The sequence below is a fragment of the Phocoena phocoena genome, chromosome 6 (assembly GCF_963924675.1).
Source record: "Phocoena phocoena chromosome 6, mPhoPho1.1, whole genome shotgun sequence".
Taxonomy (NCBI): Eukaryota; Metazoa; Chordata; class Mammalia; order Artiodactyla; family Phocoenidae; genus Phocoena; species Phocoena phocoena.
In genome coordinates this window covers 115,133,498-115,151,803 of record NC_089224.1, presented here as the reverse complement: position 1 = coordinate 115,151,803, position 18,306 = coordinate 115,133,498, and the positions used below count along the sequence as shown (strand labels likewise).

At 52.6% G+C, this 18,306-nt stretch overlaps 2 protein-coding genes across 2 annotated transcripts; one reads left to right on the top strand and one right to left on the bottom strand.

Annotated features, from left to right (window-relative positions):
- Positions 1 to 3,220: 3,220 nt before the first annotated feature.
- On the top strand, positions 3,221 to 15,307 carry DPH7 (diphthamide biosynthesis 7). The gene is given in 6 exon segments (XM_065879430.1): positions 3,221 to 3,285; positions 5,204 to 5,376; positions 9,031 to 9,100; positions 9,206 to 9,271; positions 9,504 to 9,676; positions 14,856 to 15,307. Coding segments are annotated over 6 exon segments (999 nt in total).
- Positions 15,308 to 16,798: 1,491 nt separating this feature from the next.
- On the bottom strand, positions 16,799 to 17,206 carry MRPL41 (mitochondrial ribosomal protein L41). The gene has a single exon (XM_065879824.1). The coding sequence runs from the start codon at positions 17,204 to 17,206 to the stop codon at positions 16,799 to 16,801; it is 408 nt and encodes a 135-aa protein (XP_065735896.1).
- Between the last annotated feature and the right edge of the window lie 1,100 nt (positions 17,207 to 18,306).

Genomic DNA, 18,306 nt, shown 5'->3' with positions numbered 1-18,306 from the left:
TCCCCTTTGCTTCCCTTGTTCTTTATTTGATACCCAGCCCCTGTTTTCTTTTCTCTTCTAAAGGCCCCGAACCTCTTAATTTTTGTAGCCACACGTCTGAGAGCGTCTGAAAGTTCAGCATTCATTCATGGTTAAAACGTGGGCCGTGTTTCTTACCTGTTTGGAGCGAGGTGTAGGGGGCTGCCTGGCCTGACTGCCTTTTGTACCAGATCAAATCAAGATGTGTGGCTCATCCATTTCAGGCTGTCCTGTGGCTTCCTGACCAACCTTTTCTGCTTCTCTGCTTCAGCTGCCATCTGAGCTGCTAACTGGTATCTGTATTTCTAGCGATAGAAACCACTTTAAAAACCACAGGCTAACTACCCAGGTAGCCATGTGGATTTGTCTTGTCCCATTTCCTGGAGCTGCCATAACAAATTATCTCAAGCTGGTGGCTGAAAACAATGTATGGTCTAGGTCCTAGAAGCCAGAATTCTCAAATCAAGGTGTGGGCAGGGCCATGCTCCCTCTGAAGGCTCTAGGGAAGGTTTGTTCCAGGCTCTCCCAGCTTCCGGCAGCCTCAGGCGGTCCTTGCCTCATAGAGATCTACCAGTCTTTACATTGTCTTGTCTTCCGTTGGTGTTTAACAGACCACACCTCCCCTTCCTAAGGATGCCAGTCATATTGGATTAGGGCCATCCTAATGACCTCATTTTAACTGGATTACTTCTGTTACTAAAGACCCTGTTTCCAAAGGTCACATTCTGTGGTACTGGAGATAAGACTTCAACATATCTTTTTTGCGGACACAATTCAATCCATAACAATATCAGACACTTGCCTTCCCCAAACCTGTTCTGTAGAGTTCACTGACTTTATTGAATGCTGTCGGCACATACCTGGTTTACGAAATCAGATCGTGGCTGTGCTGGGTGTCCTCCCCTTCATCCTAAATCTAACTGGCGCACAGACCCCTGCCGCTGGGGCTTAGACGCTGGCTCTTCTCCATGCCTTCTGTCCACCTTCCCGTCCACCACCCGTGCTCGGGGCCCTGTGGCCGACCCTGTCTCCTTTCTCTGCTGTCCAGTCAGGCACATGTGCGCCCACCGGTGCGCCGCGCTTACTGCCCTATGGGCAGCTCCTTGGGGGTGGACATGACCAGGGAGATGGAGGGCAGCCCAGGCCCAGCCCTTTTGGGTCAGACCCTGGACTCTGCTCCCTGGACGCCCAGGCCCCTTGCACACCCCACCTCCATGCCGCGCTCTCCTCTGCTCCCCCTTCAGAGCCCAGCTCGCCCGTGACTCTGTGCTGGACGCTCGGCCGTCCCCTCCCAGGCCCGCGTCTCGCCGCCACTGCAGAGGGCGCGCCGTGGCACGTGGGGCCAGTCGAGGCTCGCCGGCCGGCAGGGGGCGTGAGATCTCTGCCTCCCGCTGGCGTCCACGGGGGCCGGAAGTCCCTCCCCGGAAGGAGTCATGGGGACGACGGCGGAAGTGGGAGAAGTACCGCCCCTTGGGCTGTGCATCTTCTTGTCGCCGCGGGCCCGGGGACCGTGCTGTCAGCCTGGCTTCCTCACTTCTCCGCCGCCCGCTGTCCGCCACCCCGGTCGCCGCCGCGTCCTTATCCGAATGCTGGGCGGCCGGCAGTCGCGTCCGGCTGTTGCAGGCGGTGGACACGGAGCACACCGTGGACTCGGTGGAGTGGTGCCCGCTGGAGGGCTGCAGGCACTTGCTGGCGTGCGGCACCTACCAGCTGCGGAAGCCGGAGGACCAGCCCGCCGACCCGGAGAGCAAGGTGCGCGGGGCCATCGTGGCCTAGGGAGGTCTTCACCGTGGGTTTGCAGGTCTGCGATCTCAGGTGGCATTTCCCGAGCACCTAAAGCCCCAGCCTCGAACTCCTCTCTCAAGAAGGGCGAGAAAAGGCTCTTGAGAGGCAGAGCCGACCACAGGCTTTGAGATCTCTGTGATCTGCTGCGGGGGAGGCTGAAAGGGAAAAGTCTTGTGTGGAGTCGTTCAGGAGGTGTGGATGCGACCTTGGCCTTGTGGCCAGAATGTAGGTTAGAGACAGGGCATCCTGAAAGCGGGATGTCGTCTCTCTGCAGGCGCCGTCAAGGTTATGGATGAAGTCTAGAGCAAAGAGAAAATGGGATTTCATAGGAGCTGTACGTAATCTGTTGAAGGCATCTAGCTATGCAGATCCAAAGCAGGATACTTTTAAGAGTGAACAGTGGCACCGGAGCAACAGGCCTAAGCCAGGACTCTCCCGGGCAAACTGTGTCCTGTGGGGACCCTAACTGTAGCTCCTGCCTATTGGCCCGTTTAGAAGGAGCATCCCATCCTGGGTCCAGCAGGGTTTATCCACCTACTCACTAATCACGTACAAGAGAAGAGACGTTTCTCCAGCTCAGAAAATCATCGGTGCTGCTTCCAGGCAGAGGTCCGGAGTCTTGGCAAACCTCTTCTTTCCCTCAGTCCCTTTCCCATCCCTTGGGTTCCTCAGTATTTATTAAGGTAATCAGAGAACACATTTGCATTTTTTGTAGAGTGGACTGGATGTTGATGCGCCTCCAATTCGTTTGGGTCGTCTCTACCTGTATAGTTTCAATGAGGACAGCTCTCCTTGCCCCCTGGTTGAGGTCCAAAGAAGAGATACTTCGGCGATCCTGGACATGAAATGGTACAACTTTGATAACCGTTCCCCTTGTTTGGAATTTGTCATGAGTACCTAATTGTTTGGTCAGAGGAGCCTGATGCCTGACAGCATTCAACAGGACGGGGAAGTGTCTGAAGTTTGGGTTCATTTCTTTACTGCGCTGTCCTGCCTGCCTGTTGGCACTTGGAGGATGCTGTAGACTTGGGGCTCGTTTCCTTTTTCAGTTTCCAAGCCCTACAGGTACTGTCAGTCTGGGAAGTGAGGCTAGTTTTCTGCTTCCTAAGCTGAATGATCTTGTTGGAACAGAACTGTAGGCTCCAACCTGGTTTTGGAGCTGAAATAAATACACTTATTTATTTATGGCCGTGCTACGCGGCTTGTGGGATCTTAGTTCCCCGAACAGGGATCGAACCTGGGCCCTTGGCAGTGAAAGCGCAGAGTTCTAACCACTGGACCGCCAGGGAATTCCCTGGAGCTGCAATGTAAACAATGAGTTACCGGGGCGCATAGTGTTCCCCTGTACTCCGGCACATCCTGTGCTGTGACCGGCACGTGCGTTATCTCCTCAGGTGCCACATCGCGGTGGCCGGCCATGCGCTCTTGGGAGTGGCAGATGCTTCTGGGTCCATAGAGCTACTCCGCCTGGTGCGATCCGAGGTCAGTGACTGGGGCCAGGCTTAGTGGAGGGTGGAAGGAACCTGGATGGAGGGGGTTTGGGAGGGAGGCTGTGCTGATACAAACATTTTTCTAGGATAGTTTCTGTTCAACGGTGAACTTTACCATAAAACATTCCAAGGTATCACACGGTCTATTTTGAGTTATTGGGTTCTGTATCTAACTCCAAGGGGAGGACACCTTGTGTGTCATCAGCAGAGGGGCTGTCGGTGGACCTGAAAGTCCTGTAAGGAAAGCCTGGGCCAGCGTCCTGTGTTGATGATGCTGGGGCTAAGAAGAGCAGCGCATTTACTGGGTAAAAGTGGTGTTTCTCATTGATAATTAGGGGAGCACGTGTTTCCTACATGTATTTTCCCAAGCATCTGACAGTGATCCTGTACCGTGCATTTGTAAAATGACCACTTGTTGGGGGAGGGAGGGGACAGGGAAGGCATATAGTGGGTTGAAGGAAACAGCCCACAAGACCGTGCCCTGTCTGTGGGGGACCCACTCTAATGTAGGTGCTGCAAGTGGGACTGGAGCAGAGGTCCAGCTGGCCTTGCATTCACAGCACCTGAAGGCTTGTATAGCAAGGTCCTTGCTTCAGGCCAGCTGAGAGCAGCAGCCCTGTCTTAGGAAAGAGGGAAGAAATATCTGAGGAGGATATCTAGAACCAGAGCTGGAGGCAGGAACAGGTAAACCCAAGAGAGGATACAGCTGCTGGAACCCTGTTGATGGAGTTGAGCGCTGTCTAGGTTGCTTAGATAGTAAAACTTAGACCTCAGAAAAGAGAAACAGCATTTTAATGGCAAGCTGTGGCTTCTGAAAGAGAATCAGAGGAAAGTTCTCCTTATCTCTGTCCCTGGAGGCCTGGGCAGTGGGGAACCCGCACCAGCAGTGCTCCCTGGAGCCTGCAGTAGTCTCCAGGAGGGCTTGGACAGCGACGGGTCTGAGAAGCAGAGACCTGCTTCCCCTGGGGTCACATGTGTGGGAAAGTCCTCCTTCAGGTGTGAGTGCTTCTGGAGGGCCTGGGCTGTCTGCAGTGTCCTCAGGCTCTTTTTCTTTTTTTTTTTTTTAATTTATTTTTTGGCTGCGTTGGGTCTTCGTTGCTGCGAGCACGCTTCTCGTTGCGGTGGCTTGTCTTTATTGCAGAGCGAGGGCTTTAGGTGCGCAGGCTCAGTAGTTGTGGCGCATGGGCTTAGTTGCTCCACGGCATGTGGGATCTTCCCGGACCAGGGCTCGAACCTGTGTCCCTTGCATTGGCAGGTGGATTCTTAACCACTCTGCCACCAGGGAAGTCCCTGTCCTCAGGTTCTGCTGTGAGTGCGTGACTGACACACTTTGTTCACCGAGTAGATGAGGGAAGCATGGCATACCCAAGCCAGGAGAATAGTCTCCTCAGGGTTCCGGGGCTGTTCCTCTCTGATGGCGTTCTTTTCTCTCCAGCAGAACTCTCACACACTACAGCCGTTCTCCCACTTTGCCCTGGAAAAGCAGTGTCTGGCCTTGTCCTTGGACTGGTCCACTGGGAAAGCCGGAAGGTGAGGGCCAGCGGTGACGGGCCTGAGTCTTTCCTCTGAGGGTCCCTTCGTATTTTCATGCAAGAGAGAAGGAAAGCCACCTTGTGCTAGCCTTGATTGCGGCTCCCCAAGCCTGGGAGAATCACTGCCGGTCCTCACCTAAAAAGAGTGTTTTCATCAGGGGAAGCTGACCCTGGTTTATTTTGACAAGCTACTGGCAGCTTCGGTCTCTGCCCAGGCAAGCCTCTTAAGAAGCGTGTCCCCGTACCAGGTCCTGGAGAACCTCTCTGTGACAGGTCTTTGGGCCATAAAGCGTCACTGGTTGGGAGCCAGAAGAGGCGATGAGTTTGGGTCAGTGGATGTATTTCATCCAGATTTCCCCACTGCTTCCCTGTGTCCAGGGCCAGTGACCAGCCCTTGAAGATCATTGGCAGCGACTCCAGCGGGCAGCTCCATCTCCTGCAGGCGCACCAGGCAGGGCCAGGAATGCAGGCTGTGGGCACGTGGCAGGCCCATCACTTGGAGGCCTGGGTTGCTGCTTTCGATTACTGGCAGACGGAAGTCGTGTATTCAGGTCGGTACTCCTCCGCTGGGTGCCCCTCTCTGGAGATTTGCTGAGGAGGCACGGGCCAGGGGCGTGATTCTGGCCACGTTGGGATCTCAAAGAGCTTTTTGGAGAGTCTGTTTTCTGGGGCAAAAGCTGTAGTTGGTGCTCACTTAGCTGCTCCTCGGAGCGTGAAGTGCAGCTTGCTACAGGCACTGCAGGGTCTCGGGTGGCAGTGCCCCCGCGTTGGAGCTGCCCCCGGGAGCCGCCGCCCCCGCCCTCGCTCTGAGTGTTGGATGCTTCTCACACTCGGAGATCCAGTCGGAACTCCTTGCTCTCCACCTGGTACTTTGGGTCCAGTAGTGACTCGTCATGCATTTCAGGCTTGTCTGTTCCCTTTTGGAGTAGTTGATCTTCCTAGGGAAGGGGAAGCGTGAGAGAGAGAGGGTTGACTTCCTGGTACTGAGAGCCGTGTGTATGCAGTGGGATGCTGACGTGGGAACGAGGTCATTCAGGTCAGCTCCTTTCACGCTCACAGCAGGGGAGGGCATGGGTCTCTGAGAGAAGACAGAAGAGGAGCTGCTGAATTTGCAGAGGCAAGAAACCATCTGCACCCGTATCCCTTTCTGCGTCCAGTTGCTGGTACTGTTCTGAGCTCCAGGGCGAGACAGGGAGGCCAGGGCTGCAGGGCTGTGCTGCTGGCCTGTCAGGATGCTGCGCCCCCAGAAGCTCCTGCTGAGGCCCTGAGGGACAGCTGTGGTGCCCAGTCCAGGGAGCACATCAGCCTCGTCTTGGCCTCTCAGCGGTGTTCACATGCCCGACCCCTCGCTCCCCACACATTCTTTTCCCTGGGTCATCAACGCCATGCCATCTGGACTCTCCCCTTCTTTCTCTGGCTTCTCTTCCTTCTGCTTTGTGGGCTCCTTTCCCTCCTCACCAAAGGGTTCACCGTCCTCTGACCTCTGTGTGGATCTTCCTCTCGCTCCGCATTGCTGCTCTCCTGACTTCAGTTACTGTGTCTCTTCCACAAACACTGTGTTTAACCAGACCTTGTTTCCTGAGCTTTTCTGCATTGTCTTGCCAGCACTGCAGCGCTCGTCACTCCGCGGGTCTCCAGCTGAGCCCCATACTCCCTGTGTTGCCCTGTCGCATACCTGCGCCTGCCTGATGTCCCAGCCCCAGGACAAGGTCTGCTCACCCAAATCACACATCTCTGTCCGCTCACTGCTCCTCTGAGTCTGTGTCTTGTTGGTTTTCTCTTCTTCTTTTCAAAAATTAATCAATCAATCGATTAATTTTTTAGGCCACGCCGTGCAGCCTACGGGATCTTAATTCCCTGACCAGGGATCGAACCTGAGCCCGCTGCACTGGAAGCGTAGATTCCTAACCACTGGGCTGCCAGGGAAGTCCCGCTCATCCTGATTATGATTTTGTGTTTAATGCTTCTTTTCCCCTGAGAGAGGATCCTTTCTGGAGTTTTTGCTGTCACACCCTTGAACAGACTCAGGGAGAACGATAAAGATTTAATTTTTTGAGCTCTCATTTGTAGATTAGTTCTTCTATCTTGAGGCTTAGCTAATTCAGAGCAAGGGTGTAGTAGGACGGTGATTTAATAATTTAACACCAATTCATTCATCCAACAAGCATCTACTGAGCACCTACTACGTGCCAAGCACTGTCCTAGGGGTTCAGGAGGCATCCGTGAGCAAGAGACAACAGTCCCTGCTTTCATCGCACTTTCGTCGCTTGTGGGGAGATGGACAGTGAACGCTAGGCATACTATGCGCTGCAGGTGGCAAGGGCTTTGGGAAGAAGAAAGCTAGGACAGGCTGAGGGCATCAGGTGCTGCAAGCAGGTACAGATTGTCGCATTATAGAGACTGGTGTGTTCAGAGTAGCGAGTGGCCAGTACGGCCAGAATGACATGAGTGAGCAGTAGGATAGAGAAGGCAAGGTCAGGAGTCACAGAGACAGGGCACGGGGCCTTGCAGGCCGCAGGGGGGCCTCGGGCTTTTGCTCGGAGTAGAATGAAGCCATTGTAGGATATTGAACAGAGGAATGACATTTTCCGACTTACATTTTAAAATTTAAGAGGATCTGGGACTTCCCTGGTTAAGAACCTGCCTGCCGATGCAGGGGACACGGGTTCGAGCCCTGGTCCGGGAAGATCCCACATGCCGCAGAACAACTAAGCCCGTGTGCCATAACTACTGAGCCCGTGCACCTGGAGCCCCTGCTCCGCAACAAGAGAGGCCACCACAATGAGAAGCCCGCGCACCGCAATGAAGAGTAGCCCCCGCTCGCCGCAACTAGAGAAAGCCTGCACACAGCAACGAAGACCCAACGCAGCCAAAAAAATAATAATAATAATAAATAAATTTTAAAAATAAATTAAAAAAACATTTAAGAGGCTCCCTTCAGCTAATATGTTGAGTACAGATTGCAAGGGGGTGAGGGTAAAGGCTGGAGACCTGCCACGCAGGTGAGGCAGGAGTGACTCAGGCTAAGGTGGGAGCAGTGCAGAGGAGGACAAGTGGGAAGACTGCTTGGTGTGAAGGTCGATCAACAGGATTTCCTGGTGGAGCAAATGTGGAGTGTGAGAGAAAGAGGAGAGACCGCTGTGTAAAGAAGCCACACCGGTTCTCTTCACAGGTTTGCCACAGAATGGCAGCTTGTATTTGAGACTCACACACAGGCTCAGTGCCTGGATGGACTGACTCTGCTGACCCACCTTGTCATAGATCATGTTCATCCCACATCCGTTTTGTCTGATATAGGGATTTGTAGTGTGCTCAGTAAGTACCTGTGGGTGGGTGGATGGATGGTGAATGGATGGGTGGATGGATGGGTGGTGGATGGTGAATGGATGGTTGGATGGATGGGTGGTGGATGGTGGATGGGTGGGTGGTGGGTGGGTGGTGGATGGGTGGGTGAATGGATGGTGGATGGGTGGGTGGGTGGTGGGTGGGTGGTGGATGGATGGTGGATGGGTGGGTGGGTGGGTGGGTGGTGGATGGGTGGGTGGGTGGATGGTAGATGATGGACGGATGGAGTTTCAGGCAGACATGGTTGTTCTTTTGCTCCTTTTTGTCCTCTCTGTAGGTCTTCCTCTTCAGTGTTTCTTCCCTTTTCCCTCGAGATACCATGACATTCTATCTTGATGTTGCTTTTCTTCAAAGACTGGTTGTGGGTCAGGGCACCAGCTCCCGTGTTCTTTCTATCCTTTCAGTTTCCCCCAAACAAGCACAGGGCTCTTTTACTGTAAGGTTACAAAGGGCATTTCTCTTTAAAACACATGGCGGTGTGTCAAAGGTTCCAGAACCTTACAGAGCCTCCCTGTCTGATGCCTCCTGCACGCAGGTCTGTTCGGAGCACTTCGACGGGGCCACTCTGGTTCCTGGCATCAGGAGCCCGAAGGGCTGAGTCTTGTGTGACCTGGTCATTCTGCCCCCATAGGTCTGCCCTTTTCCTACGGGCGTAGCCTCTGTCTTTCCCTTCTTCCCTGCAGGTGTCTGAAGACACGGTTACAGCACAGGAGTGACTGTTTCTGGGGCTCCCCTGCCTGTGGCAGCCTGAAAACCGAGAAAAGCCACCTGTGGGAATTTCCTCACAGACATAAACCCAGTCCCTGAGAAACAGCCATCAGTGCCCTTCCTCATCAGTGGCTGTTTCTGTCTCCATGCAGGTGGGGACGATGGCCTTCTGAAAGGCTGGGACACCAGGACCCCTGGCACATCCGTGTTCACGAGCAGGAGGTACGTCACCGAGGGGCCAGTGCTCGGCGTGGGGGGCCAGCCCTCCCTGCCCGCGGGCGGAGCAGCGCTGCCGGGCTTCTGCTTAGGCTCACCCTTCGCTCTCAGACACTCCATGGGCGTGTGCAGCATCCAGAGCAGCCCCCATTGCGAGAACATCTTGGCCACGGGAAGGTGAGCCCCCTAGGGTCCGTGCACATGGGTTCCTCCTGCACCATCGCTTCCTTCCCTCCTGTTGGCCACTGTGATGCTCGACTGGGCCAACTCTCCACCCAGAGCGCGGGCGTCGGGGTTTGGGAAAGGAACCGGGTCCTGGAGGGGAAGTGGGCCGGGTCTTCCGGGAGGTGACCCCTGCTGCCCCGGGGCCTTGCTTTCCTGCACGCTCTCTGCGGTCGATGGGTTTTAGCTACGACGAGCACGTTCTTCTCTGGGACACTCGGAGCATGAAGGAGCCGTTGGCGGACATGCCCGTGCAGGGCGGGGTGTGGAGGCTCAAGTGGCACCCTTTCCACTCCCACCTGCTCCTGGCAGCGTGTATGCATGGTGGCTTTACGATCTTCAGCTGCCAAAAGGCCATAGGTGAGTGGGGGGCCTGGGGCGGGGCTCCCAGTTTCCTGCCTCCTTTTGCTCCACCAAGCTCTTCTGCAGCCTCCACGCGTCCCCAGGGTCTCCCCCTAGGCCTTGCCATGATTTGTAAGTCTGCCGACTTCAGAATCTCGGTTTCAAGCGTGCTGCTCTCTAACCGTGGTTCTTCCCTGACCATCTCAATTATTTTGGTACCTTCTGCATTCAGCAGTCTGCTGGCCCTATTGGGACCTCTCCACCAGAGGTGTTAACCACTGGTCGCTTTCATAACCATCCTTGTCCCACCTTCTGCCAAGTCTTCCTGCTTGCGGACAGCGTAGGCTCCATGGCCTTGTGTTCCAAACATCGTTAAACTCTTCCCCTTGCTCCTTCCTCATACTCTCTGGGCAGAATCCAGCACTGGTAAACCCCAGTCTGCTTATGCCTGAGCCACAGAACGTGGCTGGAGGGAAACAGCCACGCAGCGTGATCTCACCTCAAGTTTATGCTACTGTGGGTCCCTTGTCAGGCAAACCTTGACCTTTCTGTAGCCAGTGATTCTTCACTGTCAGGACTGTTCCACGTTTTCTTTTCTTAAACCCCCACCCCCTGCGCTCCCCGCCTCACGCATCCCTCGTGATCTCCCATCCCCCTCCTCTGTACAAACAAGGGATTATAGGTGCCTCCCATCATGGTTCCAAGGTCAGTGTCCCCTGTACTGGCTGTTCTCAAGGGCTTCGTCTTCTGAATCTTCAGTCCTCCGTCTACTGCATCATTTCTGTTTATCACATGAATGTGCTCTGACAGTTCTCGCTGTAAAACAAGTTGCAAACTTTCTTCTTTCTAAGCATAGGATTTACAGTGATCAGTTGCCCTCTAGGCTCTGCTTTCACTGCATCCCATCAGTTGCTGTTTTTGCTTGCTTGTTTTTGTTTTTTTTTTAATTTTTTTTTTTTTTGGCTGCATTTGTTGCTGCGTGCGGCCTTTCTCTAGTTGCGGCGAGCGGGGGCTACCCTTCGTTGCAGTGCGCGGGCTTCTCATTGCGGTGGCTTCTCTTGTTGCGGAGCACAGGCTCTAGGCATGCAGGCTTCAGTAGCTGCAGCACGCGGGCTCAGTATTTGTGGCACATGGGCCCTAGGGTGCATGGGCTCAGTAGTTGTGGTGCATGGGCTCAAGAGCGCAGGCTCAGTAGTTGTGGCACATGGGCTTAGCTGCTCCACGGCATGTGGGATCTTCCCGGACCAGGGCTCGAACCCGGGTCCCCTGCACTGGCAGACGGATTCCCAACCACTGCACCACCAGGGAAGCCCTATTCCTGACCTTGATAGGGTCCCTGCTGGTTCCCATTTGGTTTGATGATATATAAGGACTAATGTGTGTGCTTAGTATTCATCAATCCACGTTTTCATGAGTATTTTTTTAAATCAGGAATTGCTGATTTTTTTGTTAAATGCTTTTATAATATCTATTGAACTGTATTATTTTTCTCCTTAGATATATTAATATGGTAAATTTTGTTTATGGATTTCCTTATATGGAATATATTCCTGGAGTAAATCCCACTTGCTTATGGTTTTGTTTTATTTTAGTTGTCAAAAACTTTTTTTGAGGTATAGTTGATTTACAGTATTTTGTTTTATGTATACAATATACTGGTTAACAGTTTCTAAAGGTTATATTCTATTTATAGTTATTATAAAATATTGATTATATTCCCTGTGCTGTACAATATACCCTTTTCTTGTTTTTGTTTTGTTTTTTTGGCCACAGCATGTGGGATCTTAGTTCCTCAACCAGGGATCGAACCCATGCCCCCTGCAGTGGAAGCACAGAGTCCTTACCCACTGGACTGCCAGGGAAGTCCCTGTACAATATATCCTTGTAGTGTATTTATTTTATACATAATAGTTTGTACTTTTAAATCCCCTACCTCTATCTTGCCCCTCCCCCCTCCCTCCCCTTACTGGTAACCACTAGTTTGTTCTCTACATCTGTTTCTTTTTTGTTACATTCACTAGTTGTTTTATAGTTTAGATTCTACATATAAGTGATATCATATAGTATTTGTCTTTCTTTGACCTATTTCACTAAGCATAATACCCTTCAGGTCCATCCATGTTGCAGATGGCAAAATTTCATTCTTTTTTATGGCTGAGTAATATTCCGCTGTATATATACATCACATCTTATTTATCCATTCATTTGTTGATGGACTCTTAGGTTGCTTCCATATCTTGGCAGTTGTAAATAATGCTGCTATGAGCATTGGGGTGCATATATCTTTTTGAATTTTTTCATTTTCTTCAGATAGGTACCCAGCAGTGGCATTGCCAGATCATGCAGTAGTTAGTTTTATTTTGTTTCTTGAGGAACCTCCATACTGTTTTCCACAGTGGCTACAGCAATTTACACTCCCACCAACGGTGTAGGAGGGTTCCCTTTTCTCCACATCCTCACTGACATTTGCTATTTGTGGTCTTTTGATGATGGCCACTCTGACAGGTGTGAGGTTATATGTCATTGGGGTTTTTATTGGCGTTCCTCTGGTGATTGGTTATGTTGAGCGTCCTTCCACGTGCCTTTTGGCCATCTGTGTGTCTTTGGAAGGTGTGTTGTTTTCCAGCGCGGTACGGGGCTCTGGCGGCACCTTATTGGGGACTTGCATTAACGTGCAAAGGAGACACAGACTTTCTTCTGTGCTATTTAGCAGCATTATGTTTGGTTCACGTGAGAATCAAAACAAGTGTGAAAATTTTTCTTCATTTTCTCTTGAACAATTTATATGCCATTTGGATTATCTTTTCATTCAAGATTTGGTAAAAAAAAAAAATCTCCTGTGAGACTATCTGGGCCTGATGTATTTTTGAATGATGGTTCTGTGTTAACTTTCTCTATATTTTTCTATGGAAGTTGGTTGTTTATGCTATATGTCTCTACTGGGGTCAATTTTGTTTTCTTTTTTTTTTTTTTTTTTTGGCCACGCCAGGCGGCATGCAGGATCTTCCACGCCCCCTGCAGTGGAAGTGTGAAGTCTTAACCACTGGACCACCAGGGAAGGCCTGGGGTCAATTTTGGTGAACCGTATTTTCCTAGGCAGCTATTCATTTCATCTACATTTTGAAATTTATTTGCCCAAAGATGTGTAAAGTTACTTTGATTTAAAAAAAAATGTCTTCTCTAATAGTTATTTCCCCTTTACCATGTTTTACTTTGTATACTTATGCAAGTATACAATATTTTTTATGTCTTTTTCCTTAATTAGGTTAGTTAGTAGCATGTATATTTTACTTCTTTTAAAGAAGCAGGGTTTTACTTTTTTATTATAGTCTGGTGGTTTCTGTTCTCCACCTCATCAACCTCTCCTTTTATCTTTGTTGTTTCTCTCCTTGTGCCTCCTGTGTTCTTTTTCTAGCATTTTGAGTTGGGACTACAATTCACTTATCTTTATTACTTTGTATTGAGTGTTTTTATGTCTGAATTTTTCTCTGATTTAAGCACATTGTTAGGTTCTGATATGTAGTAATTTCACTTTCATTTTTATGAAGAAATTCTATGACTTGAGTTTGTACTTCCCCCTTTACCCAAGTGTGGTTTAGTAGAAGGTTCTAAAATTTGTAGGTGGAAGCAGTTTTTCGTATTATGACCACATTATTGTTTGTTTTATTGCGCTGTGAAGAGCGTTGCTTGTACTGTCTCTACTTTATAGTACTTTTCGACTTCTTGTTGCCCAGTGTGGTTGTTCAGTTCATGCTACACACGCACCTGAGTGGTGGATGTGCTGTTGCTGTGTGGTATTACTGTGTGGTAGGAAGGCTGCTGTGTCCACCTGGGCCACGAGCGGGTGCTGCCACTGGTTGGATGTACGGCTACAGTGCGCCTTTATTGTCCCAGTGACCCTCGCCTCCCGGTACCCCAGCGTGCACACCATGGAGCGGGAGGTCTCCTGGAAGCTTCCTTCGGTGGTGGTGCCAGGGCGCCTCTCTGCTCTCAGGGTAAGCTTGGTGTCCAGCTTCTCTGCTCTCAGGGTAAGCTTAGTGTCCAGCTCCTCTCTCGAGCCGCCTCTGCTCAGGCAAAGCCCTGGGTTATGGAGGAGGATCTCCAGGGCCCTGGTTGTATCATTGGTGTGTTTCCTGATGCCAGCTGCAGGCTTTCCGCATCACTGCTTATTCTAGTCGTGATTCAGATTCCGATCACAATTCAGAGTGCAGTGGCACTGATCCCTGCACTTGGGAGGTGGCAGTGGCATCCAGGCTAAGTGAAGACTGAATGGCCGGCCACTGGGCCTTCCGGCTGGTGACAGTTTTCTAAGCCCGCATCCCCAGCTCACTGGCCACTAGTTTTCTGAGGCTGCTCTTGCCAGCCTCGGCCTTGCCCTGGACCCTTGACCATCTCAAGTTTGGTGACACCTCATCATTTCTTTTTCTGGTCGCATATTACTTTCACACTTTCTCAGCCATGTTCTGTCCAGAATAAGGCCGGGCCTTTGCCCGTCCTGCCCTCTGTCTTCAGAGTTGCCATAGCAACTCACCATAAGGAAAGCTGCTCACGCTTCAACTCTTCAGTGAGTTACTCGCTGTCCAAGCTCAAGTCCAAACTCTAATGCAGCACGCCGAGCTCTGCATCACGGGACCCTTCTGACGTGTCGCCAGTTCCTGATGACACATCAGCCACGTCCACTCGTGTGGTTCCTCACACACGCCAGGGTCTTTCCACCTCTGTACTTTACACGTACTGTTCCCTTTATTTCTTCTCATACACCCCTTTCGCTCCGTTTGGCTCACTCGTTTGTCCTTTGCTTTTAAGTCTTAACGAGAAGCTTCTGCTGAGTCCTAAGGGTTCAGGTTTGGGTTCGGGTTCGGGTTAGCTCTGTAGGGTTATGGCACAGGTTAGGGTTAGGGTACAGGTTAGGGTACGGGTTAGGGTTAGGGTACACGTTAGGGTTAGCTCTGTAGGGTTAGGGTACGGGTTAGCTCTGTAGTGCAGGCTGACTCCTCTCTCAGGAACAGAGTGCATTCCCTGCAGGATGCTGGTCTGTGCTTCTCTGCTTGTCTGTCCGCATCTTGATAGTCCTCTGCGTGACACACAGTGGTTGCTCTTGGCACATCGTCTCGCTTTGAGGGTGGGTAGGGCCATCGGGTGGGGATGATGAGATCAACCCTGGGTAAGTTTCCCATGTCCTCCTGTCTCACTCCAGAGGAGAATCAGGAAGTGTTCCCAGTCACTCTGTCCTACACCTTGCCCAACTCGCTGGTGTATGGAGTCGACTGGTCCTGGCTCTACTTCCGCCGCTTGCCGCAGACCCGTCCGTCATTCTGCTTGGGGTCCTCTCCTGGCAGCGACCTGGGAGCCAGAACAGCAGACCCAGTCTATACCCTCAAAGTTGCGGCCCAGTCGCCAGCACCCTGTTTTGAGCGTCTAGCTGATGCTGATGGAGAGGGTGGTACCAAACACCAGAGTGGAGGCAAGCTGAAGAGTCCTCTCCAGCCCCTTGCAGAGGAGAAGAGCGGCGGCCGGCTGCATGCCTCGGGGATCAAGATCTGTGACTGTGACCAGCACCTGGAGGCAGCCACCTCTGACGCCAGCCTTCTAGCCACTTGCTCCTTTTATGATCATGTTCTTCACCTCTGGAAGTGGGAGAACAGCTGAGCTAGGGAAGTTACTTGGTTTGACATCATAAAGACCATTTCCACCAATAAAACCAAGAGTATGTCTTTAGCTTTTCTGAGAATGAAGTGTCCTCAGACCATCTCACTGAGATTCTGGCTGCACGCAGGTTTTCTGTATAGGGCTCAGTGCATCTCATGGAATCTCCAGGTAGGCAGTCAGAAAAGCTGCTGGCCTCTTAAATAAGCCTTATCTGCTGGGGCCCTTCAAAATGGTGATTCTGTGGCAGCAGGGGGCAGGGTGTGGGTGGGGCATGGTTCCCAGCTCTGTCTTGTCAGTTTCCTGTGTTTCTGACTTTCAGTTCTTCATACTTATTTAAGCAACTGTTTGTATTAACTAAAATGAGTGGCTTTTTTTTCTTAAGCTACTTTAAAACACCAGAAGTAGTTTTATATGAACATTAAAAAAAGCTCACATCATGGCACCAGAAGTGCTTGTATAGCCTCCTGTGCAGAGAAGCAAAAGGAAGTGTATACACGTTCTGAGTTGCTTTAGCATGTCATAAACTTGAAATACATTGTCACATGCTGAATTAGTCATACTTCCTCACTGCGGCTTCAGTAAACCAAGTAGCTTCCAAACCTGGACACGGTTTAAACTCCAGAAACATAACTGGGTTTGTGACTGATCTGACTCCCATAGATCAGTTCCTTCTTGTCTCTCTGGAAGGAACAGATGTTGAAGTATAGGCCACTGTGGAATTTGTCAGCTCCTCAGCATCCACTAATAAATACAACAGATAGGTGTTCCGAGTTAGAAAACACAAACCTCTATCCTTTGCTTTCTTATTTTCTGATGGTACAACACTGTGTGCCAGTACAGGTCAGAATGTGTTAATGTTGAACCCTCCTCCAGAGTTTATTTTAGGATATTTCACTTAAGGGTCAGTTAAATATGAAACAGAATTAGAATCTGAGGGATTATGCACTGAAACAGGAAAACACAAGGAGGAAGGAGACTATAGATTACTAGGGAAATACGAGTTTGGCATCAACTTCCTGTGTGGTCTTATCTTTAGGTTTACCCCAAGGGGGGCTGTCTCACCTGACTCCCCAAAATAAGCTGCTTTGGAACCCATAAGTATTCTCATTGGTGGTTCCTTGGGGTGAATTTTGGGGGATGAATTAACCAGTGCTGTCATGTGGCTGGATCTGCCTTGTGAATTCTCTTTCTCCTGCAAGCTAAGCCACGTGTTCTTGCCTACTTCCCAGAACCTGTTAGTTGGTGTTCTGGTTTGGCTGGAACCTCAGAACGTCGCCTCGGTCACTACGCCCTAGACTGTTACGTGGCACACTTTCCTTTTCAAAATGACCAGCTGCCCCGAACAACACTGTAGGGTAGCCAAGGTCTTTAATAGAAGCGAAACGAGGGCAACGCCTCCCCACCCGCCACCCGGGAGCTAGGCTCAGCGAGGAGGATAGGTCGAAGTCCTCAGTCGCAGGCACACCCGACCGCCGCCGCCGCCGACTGCTCCTAGCGCGGGAAGTTCTTGGGGTACAGCTGGAAGAGCTTGCCTTCCTGCGTGGGCTCAAAGCCATACTTGTCCAGGCGCTCAGGGTCGAAAGTCCCGGCCTTGAAGTCCTTCTCGATAGCAGGTGCCGCTGTCTCCAGAAAGAGCTGCTTGGCCGTCAGGGGAACGTCTGTGCCCTCCGGGGCGCGGTAGTTCACGTACGGCTTGAGCTTGAAGCCGGCCAGATCGGGGACCACCAGCTCCGGGACCATTTCCTTGACCTGCACGAACTTGCCGTCGCGGCCCCGGAAGCCGATGCCCTTGGCGCCGCGGCTCTTGTAGAAGGTGCGCGGGCCCCGCTTGCTGGTCCACTTGCTCATTCGGTCGGCGCCCCGCACCAGGGCGCGAGCCGCCCCGCTCAGGAGGCCCATGCCGGGGCCCGAACGACGCGAACGCTCTCCGACTCTCGCGCACAGCCACGCAAACCCCGGCACCCCAGCGCTCCGCTTCCGGCGACCACTGCAGCTTCCGACACCCCCTGGCCCCGGCGCCAGAGCAAGAGCAGCTCCGATTGGCTGCGACGCGTCCAATGTGCAGCCTTGGCCCTGGGAGGGGGCGGGACCTGTGGGGGCCTGGCCAATGCTCGGGGAGATCCCGCGTCCGGGCGGGCCGTCAGGAGCGCGGCCGTGCGGGGCGGAGCTTCGAGGCGCAGGGCTGGACGCCGTGAGTGCGGACGTTAGGGGCGGGGCTTCGGGAGGAGCGACGGGAGTGCCGGGTGTCGGGGGCGGGGCGTCAGGGTGGAGTGACGGGAGGGCGGGCGTTGGGAGCGCGCGATCCTGGTGAGTCGCCGCTGAGCGCCCCGAAGTGGCAGGCCTGGGGGTCCGGTTCTGTGAGCAGAGGTAGCCATCCCCTCCCCCATGCATCGTCGGGACGTACACTGCCCCACAGGGCTGTCGCCGGCGACGCACCTCAACCCAACTGCCCCCAACCGGACGCCTCCCAACCCTACTGCCCCCGCCCCGACTGACCTCAACCCAACGCCCCTCAACTCGACGCCCCCCAACCCGACCGCCCTCAACCCCGACTGCCCCCAACCCCGATGCCCTTGCAGCTGAACGACCCCCAACCTGACTGCCCTCAACCCGACGGCCCCATAATCACTGCTCTCCAGCCCTGTGCCCTAACTTCCACGCCCCCCTAACCACCATCTTCCTAACCTCGATGACCCCAACCGCGCCGCCCCCGGCCCCCCAGTTCTCCTGCGCTCTGTCTCCTTCCCTCCCGTCCCCTGTGCTGTGGAGCACGTGCAGCAGCTGAAGGCGGTTTGGTTGTGTAGCAGGTGCTGGGGGCTTGAGCTCTGTCGCCTGTAAGCCTGGGAGGCGTGGGGAGACCGCCCTGGTCAGGGCTGGGCCGCAGAGCTGGGGTCAAGGCGCTGCTGGTCCTTGAGGAGACATCTGAGAAGAAAGGGTTTCCCACGGGGTCGGCAGGGACCTTTGACCAGTGAGCAGATGCAGGTGACCCTGCACCTACC

Excerpts from the sequence above, each read along its gene's own strand:
- MRPL41 (XM_065879824.1), bottom strand. The coding sequence starts at position 17,206 with ATGGGCCTCCTGAGCGGGGCGGCTCGCGCCCTGGTGCGGGGCGCCGAC.